General features: G+C 37.7%; 1 protein-coding gene across 3 annotated transcripts in view; it reads right to left on the bottom strand.

Moving 5' to 3' along the window:
- Nucleotides 1–1,321: 1,321 nt before the first annotated feature.
- The window catches only part of LOC307012708 (prospero homeobox protein 1-like), a 56,024-nt gene continuing 35,040 nt past the window's right edge, over nucleotides 1,322–22,305 (bottom strand). For 2 of the 3 annotated variants that reach the window (XM_079639672.1, XM_079639671.1), the window contains exon 5: nucleotides 1,322–2,600. In XM_079639672.1, coding sequence (XP_079495798.1) covers nucleotides 2,415–2,600 — 186 coding nt within the window. In that variant the 3' untranslated portion in view covers nucleotides 1,322–2,414. The remainder of the gene's footprint in view (nucleotides 2,601–22,305) is intronic. The other variant, XR_013800667.1, reaches the window with a different exon arrangement.

The raw sequence follows: 22,305 nt of genomic DNA, 5'->3' as shown, positions 1-22,305 counted from the left end.
GGTTATCTTCCTTACCAGAGAAACGGGGGGAGTACTCTGGGTTCGAGCCCAATTTCCGAGCTCGGAGCCCTCCCCCCGGACAGCACACCAAATACGCATAACCGTTTACTCTCTGATCATTCGTAAGTGTGAACTCGTGAAACAGGTTAAGCATTGGACCCAACAGATTGAGGTCATTTTGCAGGACTGTTTTGCTCTGACAGACTGGGATGTGTTTAAAGCTGCAGCCACTCAGGAAGACTTTTCTGTCAACATTCAGGACTATACTGTATATTAGCGCATGTGTTGATAACATCATACCCACCATACAAGTCAGGAAGTTCCCTAATCAGAAGCCCTGGATAAACAGTCAGGTACGCCACATGCTGCGTGCTCGATATTTTGCATTTACATCTGGCAATGAGACAGAGTAGGCCTACAAAGCTGCAAAGTATGGACTGAGAAGAGCCATAACAACGGCCAAGAGAGTGTATAGAGAGAAGCTGGACAGTTTCTACTCTACTACTGATGCCGGGCGGATGTGGCAAGGCCTGGAGTACATCACAGACTTCAGGACCATCACAAGCACTATCAGCTCCTCAGACAGCCTGCCGGATGACCTAAACACCTTTTTTGCCCGCTTTGAGACCCCCAGTGTCAATACAGAGAGGAGTCATGCACACATTTGGACCACTCAACCCTCCTCCCCCTCTTACTGTCTCATCAGCTGTGGTGCGCAAAGCACTGATGAGGATTAACCCCCACAAGGCAGCAGGGGAGAGCTTGTGCTACTGTGCTGACTGATGTATTCACATTTATCTTCCACCTTTCCCTCAGTCAGACCACCATTCCCACTTGCTTCAAAACCACAACTATTCCCAGATAGCAACATTGTTTCAGCCCAGATCCGGCCCACATCTGGCACTTGTGGAATACGATCTGGCCTACATGCAGCGTGGAATGGTGGCACTTGGGCGGACCGCTCCTGTTTGCCAGATCTGGACCACAAGCAGGCAATAGCAATGCCACATGTCAACCAAGAGCAAAGCAATAAACCAGAACTGGACCTTATCTGAGCCACAAAACCTGTTAAATATGGAGTCATCTCATTCTTAAAGAAAGCCTTGTAATGTTGTCAGCTGGGAGGTTGCAGCTAAACTCTGCAAGACATTGGCCCTCCATGATTTGGCACCCCTGTTGTAGTGTAACCCATGGAAAATAAGGCTCTAGGAATATAGATAACTCCCAACTCCCAACCTCCCAACCTCAGTCGCCTGATTTACAGATTATTATATGTAATTGTAGGTTTATTCTGTAAAACCAGAATGAAACAAGTCAAACAAGCTTTTTACATTTTTATTACAAAATCAGTGTCACAACTTAGTTGTAGCACAGACAAAAATGCAACCTTTATCTCAGTTGATTTTATTTTTTGTATTTTATTGTAAAACTTTAATTCACAGAGGTGTATACTGCATGACAAGAAGGAATTAAAATAAGAGATCAACAACACAAGCTGGAGCCATTTTCAGTTGCAATGTCTTTTTCAATTTCAGACATATAAGATTACACAAACACTCTCACCAAATGGTTGGGATCAGCAATAACAGACACTTCCATTTGCTCTTGTTGGCTTTATGAGATGACATTTTTAGCTGTTACAGTAATCCAGGAGGGACTTAGGACACATGACTGACCACTCTGCTTACATCTGGTTTAGTGAGATATCCTGATAGAGCTGTACAAGGACCAAGTGCACACACAGTCTGATTGAGGAATATGCTGATGAATTTGCTGACAGCAGAGGCATTTTCAGCTGTGTCAGCCTTTTTATCTCGAACAGTGAGCACAATTGTTTTATATGTTGTGAGGTATAGTGCTGTAAAGCAAGCACAGACAAGAGGGCAAGACTGCTCTGTTTAGCATATTAAGCTGTCACCCCAACAAACTGCAAAAGAAGGGAAAGAAAAAATTAATCTAGCTCTATAGAAAAACGCCTCTTTTACTTATCTTTCAGTAGTATACATTTGCATATTGAGTTCTATATTTTGAAATAATAATCCATGTTTTGGTTACCACAGAATAAATAGAAAATCTTGGAGCAGTAATACAAAAGGTGGATAAAATTAATGATAAAAATAATTTCACCTTAATTCTGTTCACCTTTCACATTCGATGAAACATATTAGAGAATTTCTCACACCTGGACCGTGAGACTGGTCCACAATCAATAGGCTGCATGGACTAGAGTTATACTTAAAAGGTTACCAAATGATAACATTAATAAATAAAATGCTTCTTTATAATAGTACACTCAACTGTGAAAAGCCAGAAAAATACAGTAAAAAAAGCAACAAGTAAAATCCTGCAACTCAAATTATTAATATATTAAAAAAGGGTAGAAAAGCATTTTAAAAACATTGTTTTGTAACATGTTAATCATGTAGAAGTTCCTGAAGACGACTGGACGATTTAAATATCTCTGGAACCTCAGAGTCCAGTTTGCAGATGACTTTATAAATGGCCTTCTTCCACGATGGATCCGCATCTCTACAGGCCAATATGGCATTGAAGAACTCACGTAGCGCAATCTGAGTTACCTCCAAGAAACGTTCAGGGACCTGCAGAAACATAAGTGGAGATGAAGTTAAAGATGAAATTAAAGTGTTGACTTTTAGTCAAATATTGTTTACATGCACCTTCATAATGCAATTCCTGTATAATGGCATATATATATATAAAGGCAATGCTGTGAATTAAACTTTAGTTCATGTAAATAGAATATTGCAATTATGTTAATGTGATTATGCTCATAATCAGAGCAAACATAACATCAATAAGATATGTAGAGCACTATGATTTTAATCAAATTATACAGTGTTTTTGAAAATATGCAATTGTCCTGTTACAAGTATGCCTTTTATTCTGTAGAACCCTTCTGTATTGTAATCAACCACACTTGAAACTTGTTTATTAAGAAAATGGTTTATAAAGAAAAACATACCGCACTTAATGTTTTAAGCATTCATTAAAAAGCATGGCGAGGAACAAAACATGTATTAGAAATATCTTTGCTTAAGAAAGAAGAAAAATGCAAGGTTTACTGTTGGATGTGTTGCGGATGAGGCACAGAATGCAACAAAAAAGAAAAAGTAAGAACACAGCTAAATCCCCAGTGATAAATAACACTGCTTAGTGTTTATATAATCCACACTCAGAGTGTTATAAGTAACACTGAAGCAGTGTTAAAGGAGAACTCCGGCGCAAAATGAACCTTTGGTCTAATTACACATTGTTACCAAGTCAACCGTTATCTGAGATTTGTTTTCATGATTATCGAATGTAAATAGTTGTATCTCTAAAAACAGTTTAGACTATAACGCTAGTATAACGCTAGTATATACACTGTAAAAATGAAAACATAGATTTTATTTATATCTAATTAATAAAAATGAGGCAACAGATTACAAGCAATTTTTTTTTAATTAAATTTAACAAATTAGAATTGAGTAATAATTAATCAAATTAATTCTTTAAATGTTACACTGTAAAAAATAAAACATAGATTTTATTTATATTTAATTAATAAAAATGAGGCAACAGATTACAAGCAATATTATTAATTAAATTTAACAAATTAGAATTGAGTAATAATTAATCAAATTAATTCCTTAAATGTTACACTGTAAAAAATAAAACATAGATTTTATTTATATTTAATTAATAAAAATGAGGCAACAGATTACAAGCAATATTATTAATTAAATTTAACAAATTAGAATTGAGTAATAATTAATCAAATTAATTCCTTAAATGTTAACCATTTAAAATGAGTAAAATTTACAAAATATATGTTATTGCCAACATTGAAGACACCTGATGTTAACAAGCAGAATCACTGAAGGAGAAAACCATAATTAAAGTCACCATTATGGAGATCAGTGTGTGTTTTAGTTGGGCTCTTCACCCTTAAATTATTATCTTTAAGTTTTTGTTTGACTGCTGTACATGAGTTATAACAGCCAGATGAACAAACGGTGATCTGATGGTGTTGGTTGTGTTTTAACATAATCATTATTTCACAATCATTTGACCTGAATCACTGAACTCAAATGGAGCACAATTTGTGACTTAAGTTAACTTTAGTAACTATAGAAGTACTGGCCTTGTACACCATAATATTTTTAACTTTTACAATGTAATTCAAATAATTTCTAAAAATTTCTCTTGTACAAAAAACAAACAAACAGACATCATGAATCTGCCTGTGCATCTCAACAATGGTGACATTTATAAAGCATGTTGCAGTGCATTCTGGTTTGCACCAATCACAACTTATTCATGGCTCCCATCATGTATTGCTGCATGAATAAATAATGAGCTCAGAGGTTGTCACCATTGCTGAGATTCATACGCTAAATCTTGATGTCTGTGTGCGCCTAAAAAAAAAACGTATATATTTTTTATTATTATTAATTTGATCATTTGGATTTCATTGAAAAGGATATTAATATTATGCAGCTAGAATTTAATAAAATAAATTTAACTCATAAATTGGACTCTACTTGAGATCAGTGATTAAAGTCAAAAGATTGTGAAATTATGAAACACAACCAACACCATCAGATCAACATTTCTTTTTGTTCATCTGGCTGTTATAACTCATGTACAGCAGTCAAACAAAACTTAAAGTTATTATTTTAAGGGTCAAGAGCCCAACTAAAACACACACTGATCTCCATAATGGTGACTTTAATTATGGTTTTCTCCTTCAGTGATTCTGCTTGTTAACATCAGGTGTCTTCAATGTTGGCAATAACATATATTTTGTAAATTTTACTCATTTTAAATGGTTAACATTTAAGGAATTAATTTGATTAATTATTACTCAATTCTAATTTGTTAAATTTAATTAATAATATTGCTTGTAATCTGTTGCCTCATTTTTATTAATTAAATTTAAATAAAATCTATGTTTTATTTTTTACAGTGTAGGGCATTGAGTAATGACAAATAAAAATTGCTTGTTAATACCACTAACAAGGCTCAAAATAGCCCCACACTAACACGGTAGAATAATGAGGGTCCCTACCTTCAAACCGAAGCATTGAGAACTTTGACAGTGTCCAGACAGTTTAATAAGAAAATATTTTATACATACAGTCAACTTTGCGTATACAGGCAGAAGCCATCTTTGAAAAACAGTCTCTATCAATCGATCTACGAACGCTGATCCAAGTGCGCTGAACTGTGTAGAATCTCATATGAAGTTGGAGCATTAGTGAATAGGGGAAACAATGTAGCCAATAATGCTTAATCATCACTAATTATTAGGCCAGAATTTTGATTAGTGAACTTCTGCGCAAAGCGCACGATTAAAACTTAAACTGGCTTATATCCATTACACACAAACTGCTGTAAAATTAAATGAATAAATGGGCCTAATAATATAAATAAAATGTATATAAACAAAAATATACAAAATCCACAAACGTTTTAAAAGTAAATTAACTATTAGGCTAACATTCTTATAACTGATTTTTTTTGCGCAGCGTGCAAGATTAATTTAAATTTAAATTGGCTTATATGAATTGTACAAAAAAAAAATGCTGTAAAATTAAACGAATTAATGGGCCTAATTATATAAATAAGAATATACAGGCTATAGGCCTACATCAAAGTTTTAAAATGAACTATTAAGGCCAACATTCTTAACTGAACTTTTGCGCAGAGTGCATGTGTATTTCAATTTAAATTGGCTTATGTTGAAAAATTAATTGCTTTCCTTATTTACAGTTCTTTTGAGTTCACCTTCAAGAACACAAGTTTGGACAATGTCTGAGGCTTCAGACTCATGCGGTGGTTTCTTGAGAGCAGGCCAGCAGCGGAGAAAACCCTCTCTGCGCTCGCCGACCCGCTTGGGATGCTGAACACAAAGCGAGCCACTTTAGACAGGCGGGGAAAAGACGTTGAGCTTTCTTTCCAAAATCGAATGACATCTGCATCCGGGTTCTGTCTCTGGGATGAGAGGTAATTTTCAACTTCACCTTTGGCGTCTCCGGTAATGCGTTGCTGCTCGCTGAAGTAGACCCGAACAGGCGAGCTCTTTTTGGTTCAGGCTCGGGATTCAGGTCAGCGGCGGGTGGTGTGTCGGTCTCGGATGTCCCGCCGGGAGCGTTAATTTCCTCCGCTTCTTTTATGAGGAGATCTCCCCGAGTTTGTTGCATACAGACTCATCTCGGATTATCCATTCTGTCTTGAAACGTGGATCTAACACTGATGCTAAAATTGATGTTTATCAGTATAGTATATTCCATAGCGAGTTGACACGTTGTTTGCCAATGTTTCTGCAAAAGCAGCAATGCCCATTGGAAGTGCAGCGTGAGTGTCATCGGTGAGCAGGGATTTTATTTATGTGACAGCAGGGAGGATCATCCCCAGGTTCCCCAGCTCCTTTTGCATTTTTTCTGTGAGGTCTGCCAGAGGTGTCAGCACACTGACAAGGTGCGTTAGCTGGCGTATTTGATTCAGGGTGATGTTAGCAGCATTAGACTTGAGTTTGTTTTGCCATAACGGAACAACCGGATGACCGACTGAATCATCCGAAAAAAACAATGTTACAGACATGACAGTTCTCCATTACGGACGTGATCGGTCTGAAAGCGGCACTAAAAGACTTAGTGCTTTTTCACAGAGACCTCAAACAGAAAGCACAAAGCATTTCTATAAAGTGTATTTCGTTTTGTATTATGCGTGTTGTTTCACCGACCAATTGCCTGGATTTAATAAATAAGAAGACAATATAGCAGACAATAGATAATCACGACACGGAGGCGCCGGTGAGTGAACTGGAGCTCGTCTCATAAATAACCCAAAACTCAGCGTATAAGGTAGCCTACTTGCCTCACAGACCTGAAAAATATATCTATATTGAAATGTCTACTTTTAAACAGAACAATTCAAAACGAAAACAGACTGCTCTCTGCTTATGTAATCCGTATGAAATGTGCATTTCTCTCTGGCACATTCACTACTTACAGTGAAGATCGCGAGTCAGCATCGTCAACTTCATCTTTGCAGCCGACACTGACAGAAAACACTTGTTTATTAATAAACAATTAAAATGTCTTCTTGCTATGTCTTCTCAGCAGCCATATCACCCTGTAGCCCAAGACTGGTTTCCCACTGAAGCTAAGCGGGGCTGAGCCTGGTTAGTACCTGGATGGGAGACCTCCTGGGAAAACCAGGTTGCTGCTGGTAGAGGTGTTAGTGAGGCCAGCAGGGGGCGCTCACCCTGTGGTCTGTGTGGGTCCTAATGCCCCAGTGTAGTGACGGGGACACTATACTGCCAAAAGAGCGCCGTCTTTCGGATGAGACGTTAAAACCGAGGTCCTGACTCTCTGTGGTCATTAAAAATCCCAGGATGTCCTTCGAAAAAGAGTAGGGGTGTAACCCCGGCATCCTGGCCAAATTAGCCCCTCGGCCTCTGTCTATCATGGCCTCCTAATCATCCCCATATACTGATTGGCTTCATCACTGTCTCCTCTCCACCAGTAAGCTGGTGTGTGGTGGGCGTTCTGGCGCAATATGGCTGCCGTCGCATCATCCAAGTGGATGCTGCACATTGGTGGTGGTTGAGGAGATTCCCCCCTTCTATGTAAAGCGCTTTGAGGTCTCAGATAAAGCGCTATATAAATGTAACAAATTATTATTATTATTATTATTATTATATGTTTGCTTACTATACAGCATTTAGGTGCTTTATTGGCAGCGCCACCCTTACATGTTACGTTACATGAACACGTCACCACCACATCACCCGTCACTATTTTGAGTTTGTGTCAGCTAAAGATGGCAATATTAAGGTCCGTTGTACAATCTGGTTGCGACAAAGAGCTATCTAGGTACAAAAAAAAAAAAACACTACATCAAATTTGAAGAAACATTTGGAGTCAGGTCAAGTAAGACTATCTTTATTTTATTTTATTTTTTAAACAAGTATTTATGTTAAGTGAATTAAAGAAAGACTGTTGAAGAATAACTAATTTTAAGAACCCATTTCATTTGAGGTATAAATGATGCTTATTGAGTTTCCAGCATTTTCCTGGATTCCTGGCAGTCCTGTTCTCTCTATTGTGAGTTAAATGAGTCAGAATACTTAAATCTCGCCCTTTGTCCTTTGCCCTGGCCCAGTCGTTGACTAGTTTAGCTGATTGCATCATTTGACTGATGAGATCAAGAAATCTCTTTGTAAATAAGCTGACTCATGCAGGCCACTGCATTTACATACTTTGTTCTCATCACAATGTAAATCCCTCCCCTTTGGAATGTATATAAATTACAATGAATACGGCTTTAGTATTCAGACTGTTTTGACGAAACTGTCTAAATAAAGAATAACTTCTGCTTGAACGTAATCCAAACGTCTCCTGGTCTTTGCTTAGAAGAAGGAAAAAGTTTCCTACAGTTTTGGTGCCGCGACCTGGATAGAGTTCCAGCTTCCTCCAACCTAAATCCAGATTGAAACTTCAAGCTCAACAAAGATCTGACTGAGTTCCAGACTGAATCACCTGAATCCAGATTGAAAACTTCAAGCTCAACAAAGATCTGACTGAGTTCCAGACTGAATCACCTGAATCCAGATTGAAAACTTCAAGCTCAACAAAGATCTGCTTTCCAGACTGCATCTTTTGGAATCCAGAGCAAAACTTCCAGCTGAACAAAGATATCCAGACTTAATTCTGTACATTGAGTGGGTTGGTGAGTGCCACTCTATCCAAAAGAACCTTTAAGACCAGTACAAATGTGTGATCCTCTGCGCCGTAACAGAAGCGTTAACAAACAGCTGCAGGGTTTGGTTAACTAAAATTATCCTCTAAAGATGTCTTTTAGAGATGAAAGTTATCCTCTGTTTTTTAGGCAGGGACTTTTATCATTACGCTAATATTTTGGTTTATCCTCTGTTTCAGGCAGGGAAGAATAGCATTACGTGCTAGTTATTTTGTTACCCTCTACGTTTGCTAGAGACGATTCATCCTCTTTATAGTTAGGGAATGTTTATTATTTGCTTTACCAGAGAAGTTGATTTATCCTATGTGTAGTCATAGAAGTTTAATCCTCTGTTCAGGCTGGGAAGGTTAACATTACGTGCTAATATTTTGGTTTATCCTCGGTTTCTTGTAGGCAGGGAAGTTAAGTGTGAAGTGTTGGTAATTTGGAAGGTTAACAATAGTTCACAAGTGTACCCTCTTGATCAGAGAAGTTTTAGTGTTTGTTGGTGTGGTGTTGGAAGGTTAACAATAGCTAAGCGGTGTCTGTTGATCAGAGAAGTTTTAGTTTTTTTGGGGGGTTGGCTGGTAACATAGAAACATCACAAAATGGTTAGAAAAAATGCTAGACTGATCCCCACAACTGAAAAAAATGGTCTAGCGACTCCTTTGTGGTCAGACAACGAATTAAAATCACTGTTAGGAGTACAAATTAACCTAATAGTCACTGAAAAAGTTAGACAAGAACTAACGCAAAAATATGAGATTCATCCAGACAAGACTTGGTCGATAGATGAGTGGAAAAAGGTGCTTGGAGCAAGTATCCGCAAGAAAAGTGTGAATGGTATAATCTGTTGGCACAGATAATTGGGTTTAGCACTAGCTACACAGCAGTCTCAGCATAACTCCGAGTTAGAGGAAGAGAACAAAGAGCTACGAGCTAGAGTTTCCTTTTTGACTAAGAAATTGAATCGCAACAAAGCTATAGAAAAACTGATGTAGAAGTTAGTCAGTCGGATAACATTTATCCTGACTTACAAGCTTTCTTTGAAACAGATGTAGCCATCCAATCAGTAACTGATGAGCCTGTAAATTCAGTAAGAGTATGTGGCGCTAGGAGGGAATTGAAAGGGAATTGAGGGAACTGAAAGTGTTCCTCCCAACTCTTCTGTTGTCTAAATACAAACTGTTGCCAAAGCACTAGGACCTAAAGATATAGAGAGACTATCCCAAAGCTTACCCTCAGCACGCACACATTTTTCTGAATTTAGAAGAACATTGATCAGCAAAATGTGTCTTTACGACATGTCTCTGCAAGAAGTCACACAGCTGATGTCACAAATTCTAACTGAATCTGAATTCAACAATTTTGAGTCTGCTGTTGCTTCTGAACTGCTACATGCCAGTAAAGGTGATTTGAGAGAAGGTGTCTTGAAAATTCTAAAGAATATCCTGGGACCCAAAATAGATTGGTCTAGAATTACAAGCTGTGTACAAAAGAAAGAAGAAACTGTGAGTGAATATACTGAGAGGTTTTGTCAGTCAGCTGTAACTTACAGTGGAATCGTAGATCTAACTTGGTCTAACAGAACTCTCAGAAGTAACTTAGACAGGTTGGCTACATGGGAAAGAGATACTGATGTTAAAGCCAAAGTGAGAGTAGCAGCAGCAGCTACATTTAGCACAGCAAAACAAGAAAACAGGTGGTCTACAAAAGAAGGCAAACTGCCACTACTGTGTAAAATTTGCACATTGGGAAAAAGAGTGTAGGAAGAAGTTGCAAGATACAAAAAGAAATGCTATGCATAATTCTGCTCCTTCTCAGCCATGCTTACAACCCTGAAGCAGTTCCGCAAGTGTCCACTGAAACTTTAGAACAGCTCGTTCAGGCTCTTCTAAGAGCACAACAAGACCAGGAAAAAAACTAATTGTTAGGGCTGTGAGTAGATACCTTTCCCCTGTAATCCATCACAATGACAAAATAATTTTTGTGAAAGGTAGCATAAAAGAGAAAGAGATTGACTTTTTGCTTGATACAGGTGCAGAAATTACAATAATTCCTACAAAATTGGCTAAAGGTTTAAACATCCCGTACCAGAAAACCAAACTTTGTTTAACTGGCGTAATAGGTGAAGATTTTGTTTTGTATGAAACCCCGCCCATAGAGGTACAATTTGGCCCGAAAAATTGCTATGTGCTCCATTGAATACAGGTGCAATTTTAGGCATGGATCTCCTGAGACAAGTACATCTAACTTTAGACATGTCCTCAGAATCTGCTAGCATTAAAATTTCCTCAGCACAAGTTTCTACCAATAATGTAATCCCTCCAGAGTATGCTTTCTTACAGAATCATCCAATATGGGCTAAAGACAATGATGCTTGTGCTTTGTTGACAGGTGTAGAACCAGTTAAATTGACGGGGACTCCACCTCCGGTCACCAAACAATATCCGATCAATAAGGAAGCTATACAGGGAATCAAACCTATTGTAGAAAAGTTGCTGACACAAGGAGTGCTAGTTAAAACCAACAGTCCATGCAATTCACCCATATGGCCCATCAAGAAGTCCAATGCAACATGGAGACTTACAATAGACTATAGAGTAGCCAATAAACATATTGATAAAATCACCCGCCTAGTGGCAGATCCATCTACAATTTGTAATGGCTTACCATTAGATTGTATGATTTTTTCAGTAATTTATATGTCTAATGGTTTATTTTATGTACCGTTGCAATCTGACAGCCAGCCATGGTTAGCTTTCATAGTTGACTATGAACAATACCAGTGGACACGATTGCCACAGGGATTTCAAAACTCCCCAACCATGTACCATCAGGCTGTCAGACGTGATTTGTGTGACCCAGAATGTCCGGTAAAACAGTCCACTATGATCCAATATGTCAATGATATTTTGATTGCCTCAACAGATCACGAGGTACATCAAACTGAATTGGCAGCATTGTTGGACTATTTGCATAAAAGAGGACACAAATGCAGCTTTCACAAAGCTCAAATTGCTAAAAAGCAAGTCACATTTCTGGGTCAAACAATTGGTGCAGGAAATAGATCCATTACACTGGATCGAGCGGCTTCAGTCAAAGCCATACCTCCGCCTACTGCCACACTGATTGAAACCAGCTTCACCTGGCAGTCATTCCCGTGTAACGAGCGGCGTGACAGCAGACGTTTGCCGCAACAAAAACACTACGCTCATTTTTCATTAAATCTGATAGACCCTTTGTGCTTTATGTCCATGAACACTTAGGCTTCATGACTGCATGTCTAATGCAAGATCATGGGGGTAGTTTACGCCCAATTCATTACTATTCTGGTAAACTTGATATAGTCGCTCAAGGTATGGGCCCATGCCTCAGAGCAGTACAGGCAGTTCATTTAGTGCTTCAGGCTTCATCAGGAATGGTGTTAGGACAGGGTGTAAACGTAAGATGCCCTCACACAGTGTCCGCACTAATGAATCAAGCAAAAGTCACTTCTGTCACTTCCTCTCGTTGGGGAAATTGGTTAACGACCCTCACAGCCCCGAATATTGTTTTACAGCGTGCACCCGTCACGAACCTCATGTATGATGTCTACAATGACTGAAGTTGTGTTAGAGGATGAAGGCGAAATGACTCATGATTGTGTTAGGCTTACTTACGCAGCGACAAGTGAAATAGCAGAAACTCCCATAGAGAATTGGAGTTGTTTGTTGATGGTCATTCTCCATGACCATCTTATTAATCTAAGATCATTTTTAAGCTCAAGCTGCAGAACTAGTAGCCTTAACAAGAGCATGCACGCTAGCGTCAGGATCGGTTGCAAACATCTACACTGATTCCAGGTATACTTTTGGGGTAATTCATGATTTTGGTGTCATTTGGCAAACCAGACAGTTTCTAACTTCTGCTGGATCTCCCATTAAGCATGCTGGATTCGTGAAAGATCTAATGTTTGCCATGAAACTTCCAAAGAAATTACCAATGATCAAAGTGAAAGCACATCTCACAACTAACACTGTGGAAGCTAAAGGTAATAATCTTGCAGATGTAGCAGCTAAACAGGCTTGTTCCTATGAGATTGTGCAAGTGTGTTCAGGTAGTGCAGCACAGAAGACAATTCTTCCTCCTGAATCAATCATTGATCTTTACAAAGACGCTCCTTTATATGAAGCATGGACATGGTTAGACAAAGGAGCCACAGTGGATTCATCCGGTTGCTGGACCAAAGGGGGAAAGTATGTCGCTCCCGAATCACTGTTGCCATATTTGGCTCAACAAATACACAATTTGGGTCACAGTGGTCCAGCAACGATGAATCACAGGTTCTCAAATCAATGGTGGAATCCAAAATTCAGAAATGTAGCCACCGAAACAACCAAGAGGTGTTACATGTCAGAAAAATAATGATGTACCAGCAGCCACTACACCAGCAGCGCATACCCCAGCTCCACCAGGACCATTTCGTCACCTGCAAGTTGATTACATATCGTTGCCTTGTTGTAAGGGAAAAACTGATGTTTTGGTAGTAATAGACAAGTTCTTAAGATGGGTAGAAGCTTATTCAACAGGGCGTGCTACAGCTGCACATACTGCTAAATGTCTTGTCACTGATTTCATTCCCAGATGGGGATTACCAGACTGCATTGACTCAGATCAAGGTACACACTTCACAGGACATCAAGGAAGTGTCTAGAATGTTGAAGATTAAGTGTAATCTACATTGCCCATATAGGCCACAAGCATCAGGACAGATTGAACGGGCAAACAAAACAATCAAAACCAGGCTAAGCAAACTGCAAGAGAGCGTCACATAACAGATCAGTAGGACTGAGCCCTCATGAAATTATTACAGGACGCCCAATGCAGATGCCAGGTGTGATTGATCTTAGAAATGCTGATATTCACATTGCCTCAGATGCCCTGATCTCTTACTGTGAACACCTTACAAAGGCTGTACAGAGTGCCAGAGAGAGAGAGTTGAGTTGTGTTGGCCGACTCCACCAGAGGGTGGACACACAATCATCCCAGGTCAGTGGGTCATGATAAAATCATTCAGACACAAGCCGTTAGAACCTAAGTGGCACGGACCACATCAAGTAATGTTGATTACAGCAGCTGCAGTATTGTGTCAGGGAAAGAAAACTTGGACTCATGTGTCACACTGTAACGTTGTTCCTCCACCTGCAGGGATAGGATATGGCGGACACATGGACCAGTGAGGAGCCCAGGGAAGAACCGAAAGCAACAGGCTTCGGGGATCAAACCTTGTGGTGAAGACTCCCTTATAGGCCCTTCCCCTCCACTAGTCCATCCTCACCTCACTGTTCTTTAGGTGTCATGAATTAAGAATTAGGGAAAGAAGGAACAACAAATAGCAGACTCAGATTGAACAGATGATACAACCCTAATGTTTGCAGTCTTTACAACGAATACTGCTCTGTTGCCGTGTTCTCTTTTGTTTGTTTTCTTCCTCTGTGCAGATACCACTGGATGGCTGTCCCGAGACCCATATGCACCAACCTCCTCACCTGCGTATGAAGCCACAAACTTCCAGAAAATGACTCGACCCACTGCCGAGCCAACTATCACAAAGAAAAAAAGAAAAAAATACACAACGCAAAGACTCACATACGGAGTCATACCTTCAGTCATCCATCAACACGATCAATATTGCCTTACTAGTAACCATCATGGACATTGTGCAAAGAGTAGACACCAGAAACAACATATTCTGTCAAAGAACGCCTTGTTTGCTGGAAAGAACGTTGCACGTCACACGCAACCACAAACAAAGAAGATGGCTGCATTCCAGGACTCACTTGTGCACAAACGTGGTGGTCAAGAACTTTGAGCATTAATCCCGTCCCACAGGTTTTAATGGATCCAACAGAGAACTTGAACAAAATCCAACAAGACATTCTTGATCTTTCAGCAAAATTACACCAGATAACTGAAGATACTTCACAAACTAATTGCATGTTTGTTTCTGTGTCAGCATGCAATTACAGAAAATCATCACAGATCATTATGCTATGTGCCTGTAACGATCACAAGTTACAAGAATGAACTTTTAAGTGTCTAAATTTGTATTTTGTGGGAGTTATTAGAACTCCCAAAGGGGGAAATGTAGTATTACAAATGTATCACATGTTTAATTTAGATTCCAATACAATCGTATATATAAACTGAGAAAGTTTTGTACCTTGAATTTAGCATTTAAGATTATGATATCAGCTTAGATTCCTGTCATGTCTCTTTGTAAATGAGCTGACTCATGCAGGCCACTGCATTTACAGACTTTGTTCTCATCACAATGTTAATCCCTCCCCCTTGGAATGTATATAAATTACAATGTAAACTGCTTTAGTATTCAGACTGTTTGAACGAACTGCAGCCACGCTCAATAAAGAATAACTTCTGCTTGAACGTGATCCAAACGTCTCCTGGTCTTTGCTTAGAAGAAGGAAAAGTTTCCTACACTGTTATTATTCATTTTTTTTTTTTTTTTTAAACATGTATTTATGTTAAGTTAAGTCAAGAAAGACTGTCTTTTTTTAATTTGTTATAAAAAAAATTTTTTCAAAAAATTGTTTAAGTTCAGCTTAAAATGTCAGCAGATACATTGTTGATGTTACTGTTAAAAATGCACTTCCAATAAAGTGTGTTGGCAAAACCGGTTGTCATTTTTATGTTGAGGTGGCGGGGGTGTCGTCGGCAGCTGCTGAATGTAACTAATAAAGTAACTTGTAATTAACTTAGTTACTTTTAAAATCAAGTAATCTGTAGAGTAACTAAGTTACTTTTTAAAGGAGTAATCAGTAATCAGATTACTATTTCAAAGTACCTGTGGCAACACTGACTACAATACATGAGAGCAGTTGCGTTTTAGAACAAACATACAGTGGTGAGAGAGTGCGACCTGGGTGCATCAGTGAATGGTGAGATATTTTGCTAAATAAAATGATCCTGCCAAAAAAATTGCATGATAACTTTATGTCTTGTTCCATCTGTATCATCTCCGTGAGCTTTTATGCCGGTTTACACGTGCACAGTCAGGTGACTTTAGTGTTATCAGATGTTTCAGTGTGGACAAGAAACTTTTGGAAAATGCTTGAAAACACTAATGTGGACAGAGCATTTTGAGATGAAAAAGCAGCTTTCAAATGTATCTAGATTAATGTAAGAATGTAATGTAATGTAAGACAGTGTTAATGAAACTCTGTTATGGCAAAGTAACTGGGTCAGAGTATCTCTGAAACAACAATGCTTGTGTGTTGCTCCCGGTCAGCAGTGGTGAGAATTTACCCACAGTGGTCAGAGGAGGGATAAACCACAAACCGGCGACTGGTTGTTGGGTGCACAAGGCTTACCAATGCACAAGGGCAACGAAGGCTATCCCGTCTGTTCTGAGAAAGCCTGGTAAGCCAAAACTTGAAATAAACTGTAAAATTGTCCCTCAAATCTGATCAATTGGAATGTTGTTCCAGGATCAACAAAGATGTACTTGGCGAAATCATGTTCACCAAGCTGACATATAGACCCAATACATGTAAATGCAAAGCACAATCTATAATGATCCTAATTACATTTACATAGAAAGGATACAGTTTTGTCCTTCTGACTTTATTTATGTTTATTTTAGTCAATAATGTCAGAATTTAAATTTTTGGGTGAATTGTTCCTTTAAGAATAGTTGACAAAACTATTTGGAGTTGACCTTGTAGGTACAAGGTACATAGAACAGTTTTTTGACTCAGTCTTCTGGAAACATGTTTTTATTTGATCTGCACTCCCCAAACACACACTGGCCATGAGAGATAGGGGAAGCGATATACTTGAAGGATCCATGAACCACACACACACACACATACATGCATACACACTCTAAACTGCTCTGTTTAATCCATAACCAACCAACATGGGAATGCAGTTCAGAACACTTCCCATGTCAGCTGGGAACTGCACAGGTATACTGCAACCTCTCTGGTTGTTTCGAGGGCTCAGAGATACCTCTCTGAAAGCAAGGCTTCAAATTGAGCAGCCTTGATGAAGGTTAAGTAAACACTTTGAACTCTGGCCTTGAGTCGAGCCTTGCATATCACTTTCACACAGTGTCATGATGCCATGTTTTTCAGGGTGCGTGTGATGAAACTGTTCTGTATCACAAAGTTAAACAGTAGCACTTCCCTAAAAAAAACTTAAATAGGTTTCCATACGTTTATGGTCTATATATCATAATGTATAATTACACTGATACATACATTAATTAATGTATTGACACATTATATGCGTCTTATACACATACAATTACAGCAGACAGAGAGAAAAAAATCGAGAGCCCAAATAAAGCAAGTACTGATCTCCATAATGGTGACTGTGAAATTATATTACTTTCAATAAATCAACAGATAAACCTCTGTTAATTCTCAATAAGAATTTCTGTAGATTTTCCTTAATGCCTATTTGCGGTAACCATTTTTTTGTGCCTTCTACTTTGGATTCAACTTTTGCACAGCTCAGAGAGAAGGGCCTAGTACTGTTTCATGATTTGTTTCTTGATGATATATATTTGCGTCATTCAATGATTTGATGAGTAGATTCAAAATTCCTAAATCCAATGTATTCCGCTATTATTAATTGCGTGACTTTGCTAAAGCACATTTTGCTACCTTCCCTCACCAACCAAAGAAAACTTTAATTGAAGATATAATGTCACTCCCAAAATCACATAGCCATATTTCCTCAATTTATGGCCTGTTACGATCTTCCCAGTTCCCTCCTCTTTTTGCACTCAAGGGAACCTGGGAAAAAGAGCTAGGACTGGAGCTTGAAGAGGAGCTGTGGAATAACGCTTTAGCTAAAATTAACTCTGTCTGCATCTGTGCTCGCTTGAATCTTATTCAGTTTAAAGTTGTTCACAGAATTCATTTAACCAAAGCAAAATTGAAGAAACTTTCTTTAACAGAAGATGATAGGTGCAAAAGATATTCGCTCTCCCCAGCAGATCTCATACATTTTATAGGTCTACCTGTCCTAAATTGTATTCATTCTGGTCTTCATTTTTTGCTACACTGTCAAAGGCTCTCAATGTCTCTGTGAAACCCTGCCCAATAATTGTAATTTTTGGAGTAACACCTGTTGATGGCTTGTACAACAAGCGTCATGCTGACATTATTGCTTTTGCTTCATTGGTAGCCAGAAGACGAATACTGTTGCACATGGGGCCGGTTTCATAAAGCTATTTTAGACCGGTCTATAGTGTTAGACAAGTCTAAAATTTGCTCATAGACTAGTCTAATGCAAGTTAGACTGTTTCACAAAAATAAAGACTGACTTAATTTAGACCAAAAAAAGTAGACACACTGCACTGTTAGCCCTTACTGTAGAAAAAGCCCACATTCTTACAATATCATACCATTTTCCATTAAAACAGTAATATACAGGAATATACCTACAGGAATATACTGTGAATTAACAGCGCTCAAAGTCGACACTCAGAGGCTGTGTTCCCAATCACACCCTATATCCTCATTCACTATTCCCTACATTAGTTCACTAATATAGTCCACTTGAATGAAAAGAAGTGAGTGAATTGAGACACTGATGAACACCTGATAAGCAGAATCACTGAAGGACAGAGAAACAAGAACAGAAAAAAGAGAAACACAAGAACTACAACTGACTTCCAGCCACACTGAGTGTGAAAACAGTTTAACATTATTTATTTCAAGTTCTTGTTGAGAATGAACAGGGATTTAGTTAAGAATAAAGTTTGTTGTCACCATGATGGAGATCAGTATTTGCTTTAGTTGGTCTCTTGTACCTTAACTCAAAGACTTCGTTCAATCATCTCTCTTCGGCTGCTGTAACAGTGAGTGTATATATGCAAATAAAGCACATTTGTTACAGCAAGAAAAGTCAAGGGGAAGTCAATCAGGAGTTTTTGGTTTTGTGATTTCAAAATCATACATGATTTATTACTATTTAATATATGTGAGCTATGAATTTCTGGTTTAATACCATATATCTAATAATCCACAACATGAAATACAGCAATATTTCTGAAATCAGGTCAACTGAAAAATTTTGAAATCATATAGTGCATTAAATTTGTATTAACTCCTGCTTGACTTTGACACACACAGACATCAACAATCATCATATGAATCTCAACAATGGTGATGATCAGAAGTTTCATTTCGCAATGCATGCTGGGTACCAGGATAGTATAAAACTCCCAGCATGCTCTGCTGCATGAATAATAATTAAAAATATATATATTCCTACCATTGTTGAGATGCATGTTCTAATTTGTGATATTTCTGTGTTTCTACAAGACAGTATAGCTCTTTTATTTTTGGTTATGCATGTGTTACAAATAAATTAGTCATTGTTGCTGTTGTTTCACAGTGGTGGTAACGTAACACTTTTGATTGAGAATTAAACTCTGAATGAGAGAGAACTAACTTCTTAGTGAATGGACAGGCCACATAATGATTTTGTCATGATAGTGAATATAACCACAATCATTCACGAACTGTGTGTGTGCACAAGTGTGACTTGCAAAAACACAGCTCAAGCAGGAAGAGAAAAAATTATGTGTTGGCATCAGCAACCCAACTAAAGCAAACACTGATCTCTATAATGGTAACTTTAAATCAAACATTTTCAATTAAACATCTCAATAACTACTTCTGTAGATGGATGACAGAAATAAAGTCAAACTGGTTAATAATACGTGTAATAATGTGTTATGGCTGGAAGTCAGTTGTAGTTCTTGTGTTTCTCTATTTTCTGTTCTTGTGTTCTTCTTTCCTTCAGTGATTCTGCTTGTTAACAGCAGGTGTTCATCACTAATGCTCAACAATCACTTACATATTCACTTAATGATCTTAATGATCTCACTGCAACACTGCGTCAATGTTACTTTTTACTCTTTGTAGTGTGGATGTTCCTGTGGGGTTGAAAGGGTTAACAGTGTAAGATAAAAAGACACACCCACAAAATGTATTTAAACAGTAATAAACTGTAAGTTATAAAACAGGTTTATACTGGCAACACTGTTGCCAGTAGTTTACTGTAAAATTTTGTTTTTTGGGTCACCATTGTGCTGAAGAGTAGAGCCTGTGCTTCAGTCCAGCAGAAGATCTAGAAACATCGATGATACGCTGCATGTTGCTTTATTTAACAGAATGTAATTGCTGGGTCAGTGGAAATCTTTTTATGTACTTAAGTTTTTTAATGGTTTGTAATTGAAGTTCTTAACTCTTTTCTCACATTATTAATGCATTACACATTTTAGTTTTACACATTTAAATTACAGTTGGTCAATTTAAGGCAGTCGGTTTCTGCAAGTGAAATTAGTTTTAAGTCAAATTTTAATTTAGTGCATTTTACAGTAACAAACTGTATAATACAGTAAATAACTGTACAAATAACAGTAAATTACTGGCAACAGTGTTGCCAGTATTTTACTGTAAAAAACCCCGGTAAGGTCTAACAGTGTGTAAAAAAAAGCGCTGTAAAATAACAGTAATTTACTGGCAGCTGGGGTGCCAGCAAAGTACTGTTAATTTACAGCCCTTTACCGTTATTATACAGCTCTCCTTTTTTACAGTATGTTACTGTAAAAATACAATGGAAGGTAACTCGTAACATTTGGGAAACCGATTGCTTCAAACAGTTCAAGTTTAAAAACGAGTATTTATACTGATAGTACTGTGAACTTACTTAGAGTCCACTGAAAATGAATATCTCTTAATATAATACTGCAAACATCTAATGTGTAATCGTGAATGAATTACAAACATGACATTAACTAGAATCTTTGCAATTCGCATTTAGCGAACAGTAGCACACATGTATGTGCTAAAGTATTTAGCAACGAGATTGTCACTGCATCAGCAACTATAGTTACTGCATTTAAATAAAGCAACGGGCAGCATAACATCAGTGTTACTTTGCTCATCTTTGACTGAAACACAGGCTCTACTCTCCAGCACAATGGTGACCCACAAAACTAATGAATTAAACTAAAAGATCTCTCCTGTATCATCTTGTGCAAAACACATAAAACACTTCAGTTGAATATTTCCTCTCTTTATCAGTTATTGACTTCGCATAACTTTTTTCTATGAACTTTTACTAATATTTCAGTGAAATTAACTTCTTTTGTATAGTAAATCTGACTGTTAAATTTTTACAGAATATTGCTGTTTTTCCTTGATTTTACGGTAATATACTGGCAGCTGGGGTGCCAGTAAAATGCTGTTTTTCTACAGTTTTATGCCGTAAATTAATTTACAGTTGATTACCGTTAAATTACACTTCACTCTGTTTTTTTTTAATTGACACATTTAACCCTTTAAACCCCACTGCAAAATCTTCAGTTTTAAACGAACACTTGTATGTCCACACTACAGGGTGTTGGAGTAACACTGAAGCAGTGTTGAAGTTAATTATATAATTTAGTGATTAATTAACTGATGATTGAGCATTAGTGATGAACACCTGACAAGGACAGAGGAACAACAAGAAGATAAAAAAGCGAAACACAAGAACTACAACTTACTTCAGCCACAGAAGACATGAAATCTCTGAAGATCTCAGCAGAGAAGGATTAAACAACTCTAAAAAAATAGCATTACCAGCTTCACTTATTATTAACCAGATTGACTTAATTCATTTTTTCATACGTCTACTGAAATTCCTATTGAGAATTAACAGAGGTTTAGATGTTGTTTTGTTTAATTTGACATTACCATTATGGGGATCAGTGTATGCTTTAGTTGGGCTCCTGACCCTTGACCTTAACATTAGTTGTCATTTGGCTGCTTTAACTGTGTATGTATAAGACACATTTGTTGTGGCAGAAGCAAAGCCAACAAAAATGATATCAAGTGTTGCTGGTTATGTTTTGAATATTATGTCATCACATAATGTTTGTCTCACTGATCTCAATTAGTTTCTAATCACTTATCAAAAATGTCTTTATCAATACAACTTAATTTAGTATTACTACACTGTGAAACTACAGCAAAAGACCAAGCACTGCTACGCAATCAGTTGTGAAGGATTTTTAAACTCATCATTCATTAAAAAATGTTGAACTATGGTTTCAGTTAGACACACACAGACATCAAGAATCAGCCAATCAATCTCAACAATGGTGACAATCAACAAAAAAGAAAAACCTAAAATCTGAACATCATACGCTTCTAAAAGTCAACACAAAATCAACAGCAAAAATAAAAGCAAAAAGTACAAATTTAAGAAAATAACCAGACAATTCAGATGGATAATTTATTCATGCTGCAATGCATGCTGGGAGTCATGGCTGATTTTTTTTGTACTATGCTGGTACCCAACATGCATTGCAGCATAAAACTTATGATTGTCACCATTATTGAGATTCATACTCCGATTCTTGATGTCTGTGTGTGTGTGTCTGGCTGATCTGGAAATTCAAAATGTTCTTGGAATAAAGTCTTTTAAAATCAGTCATATTTTCTAAATGGTAAATATCTGAAAAATGTAATTCTGTAAAATTACAGT

Source organism: Phoxinus phoxinus (assembly GCF_949152265.1).
Source record: "Phoxinus phoxinus genome assembly, chromosome: 16".
In the NCBI taxonomy this organism is placed as follows: Eukaryota; Metazoa; Chordata; class Actinopteri; order Cypriniformes; family Leuciscidae; genus Phoxinus; species Phoxinus phoxinus.
Note: the sequence above shows the minus strand (reverse complement) of the source record. Positions and strands in the feature narration are given on the sequence as shown.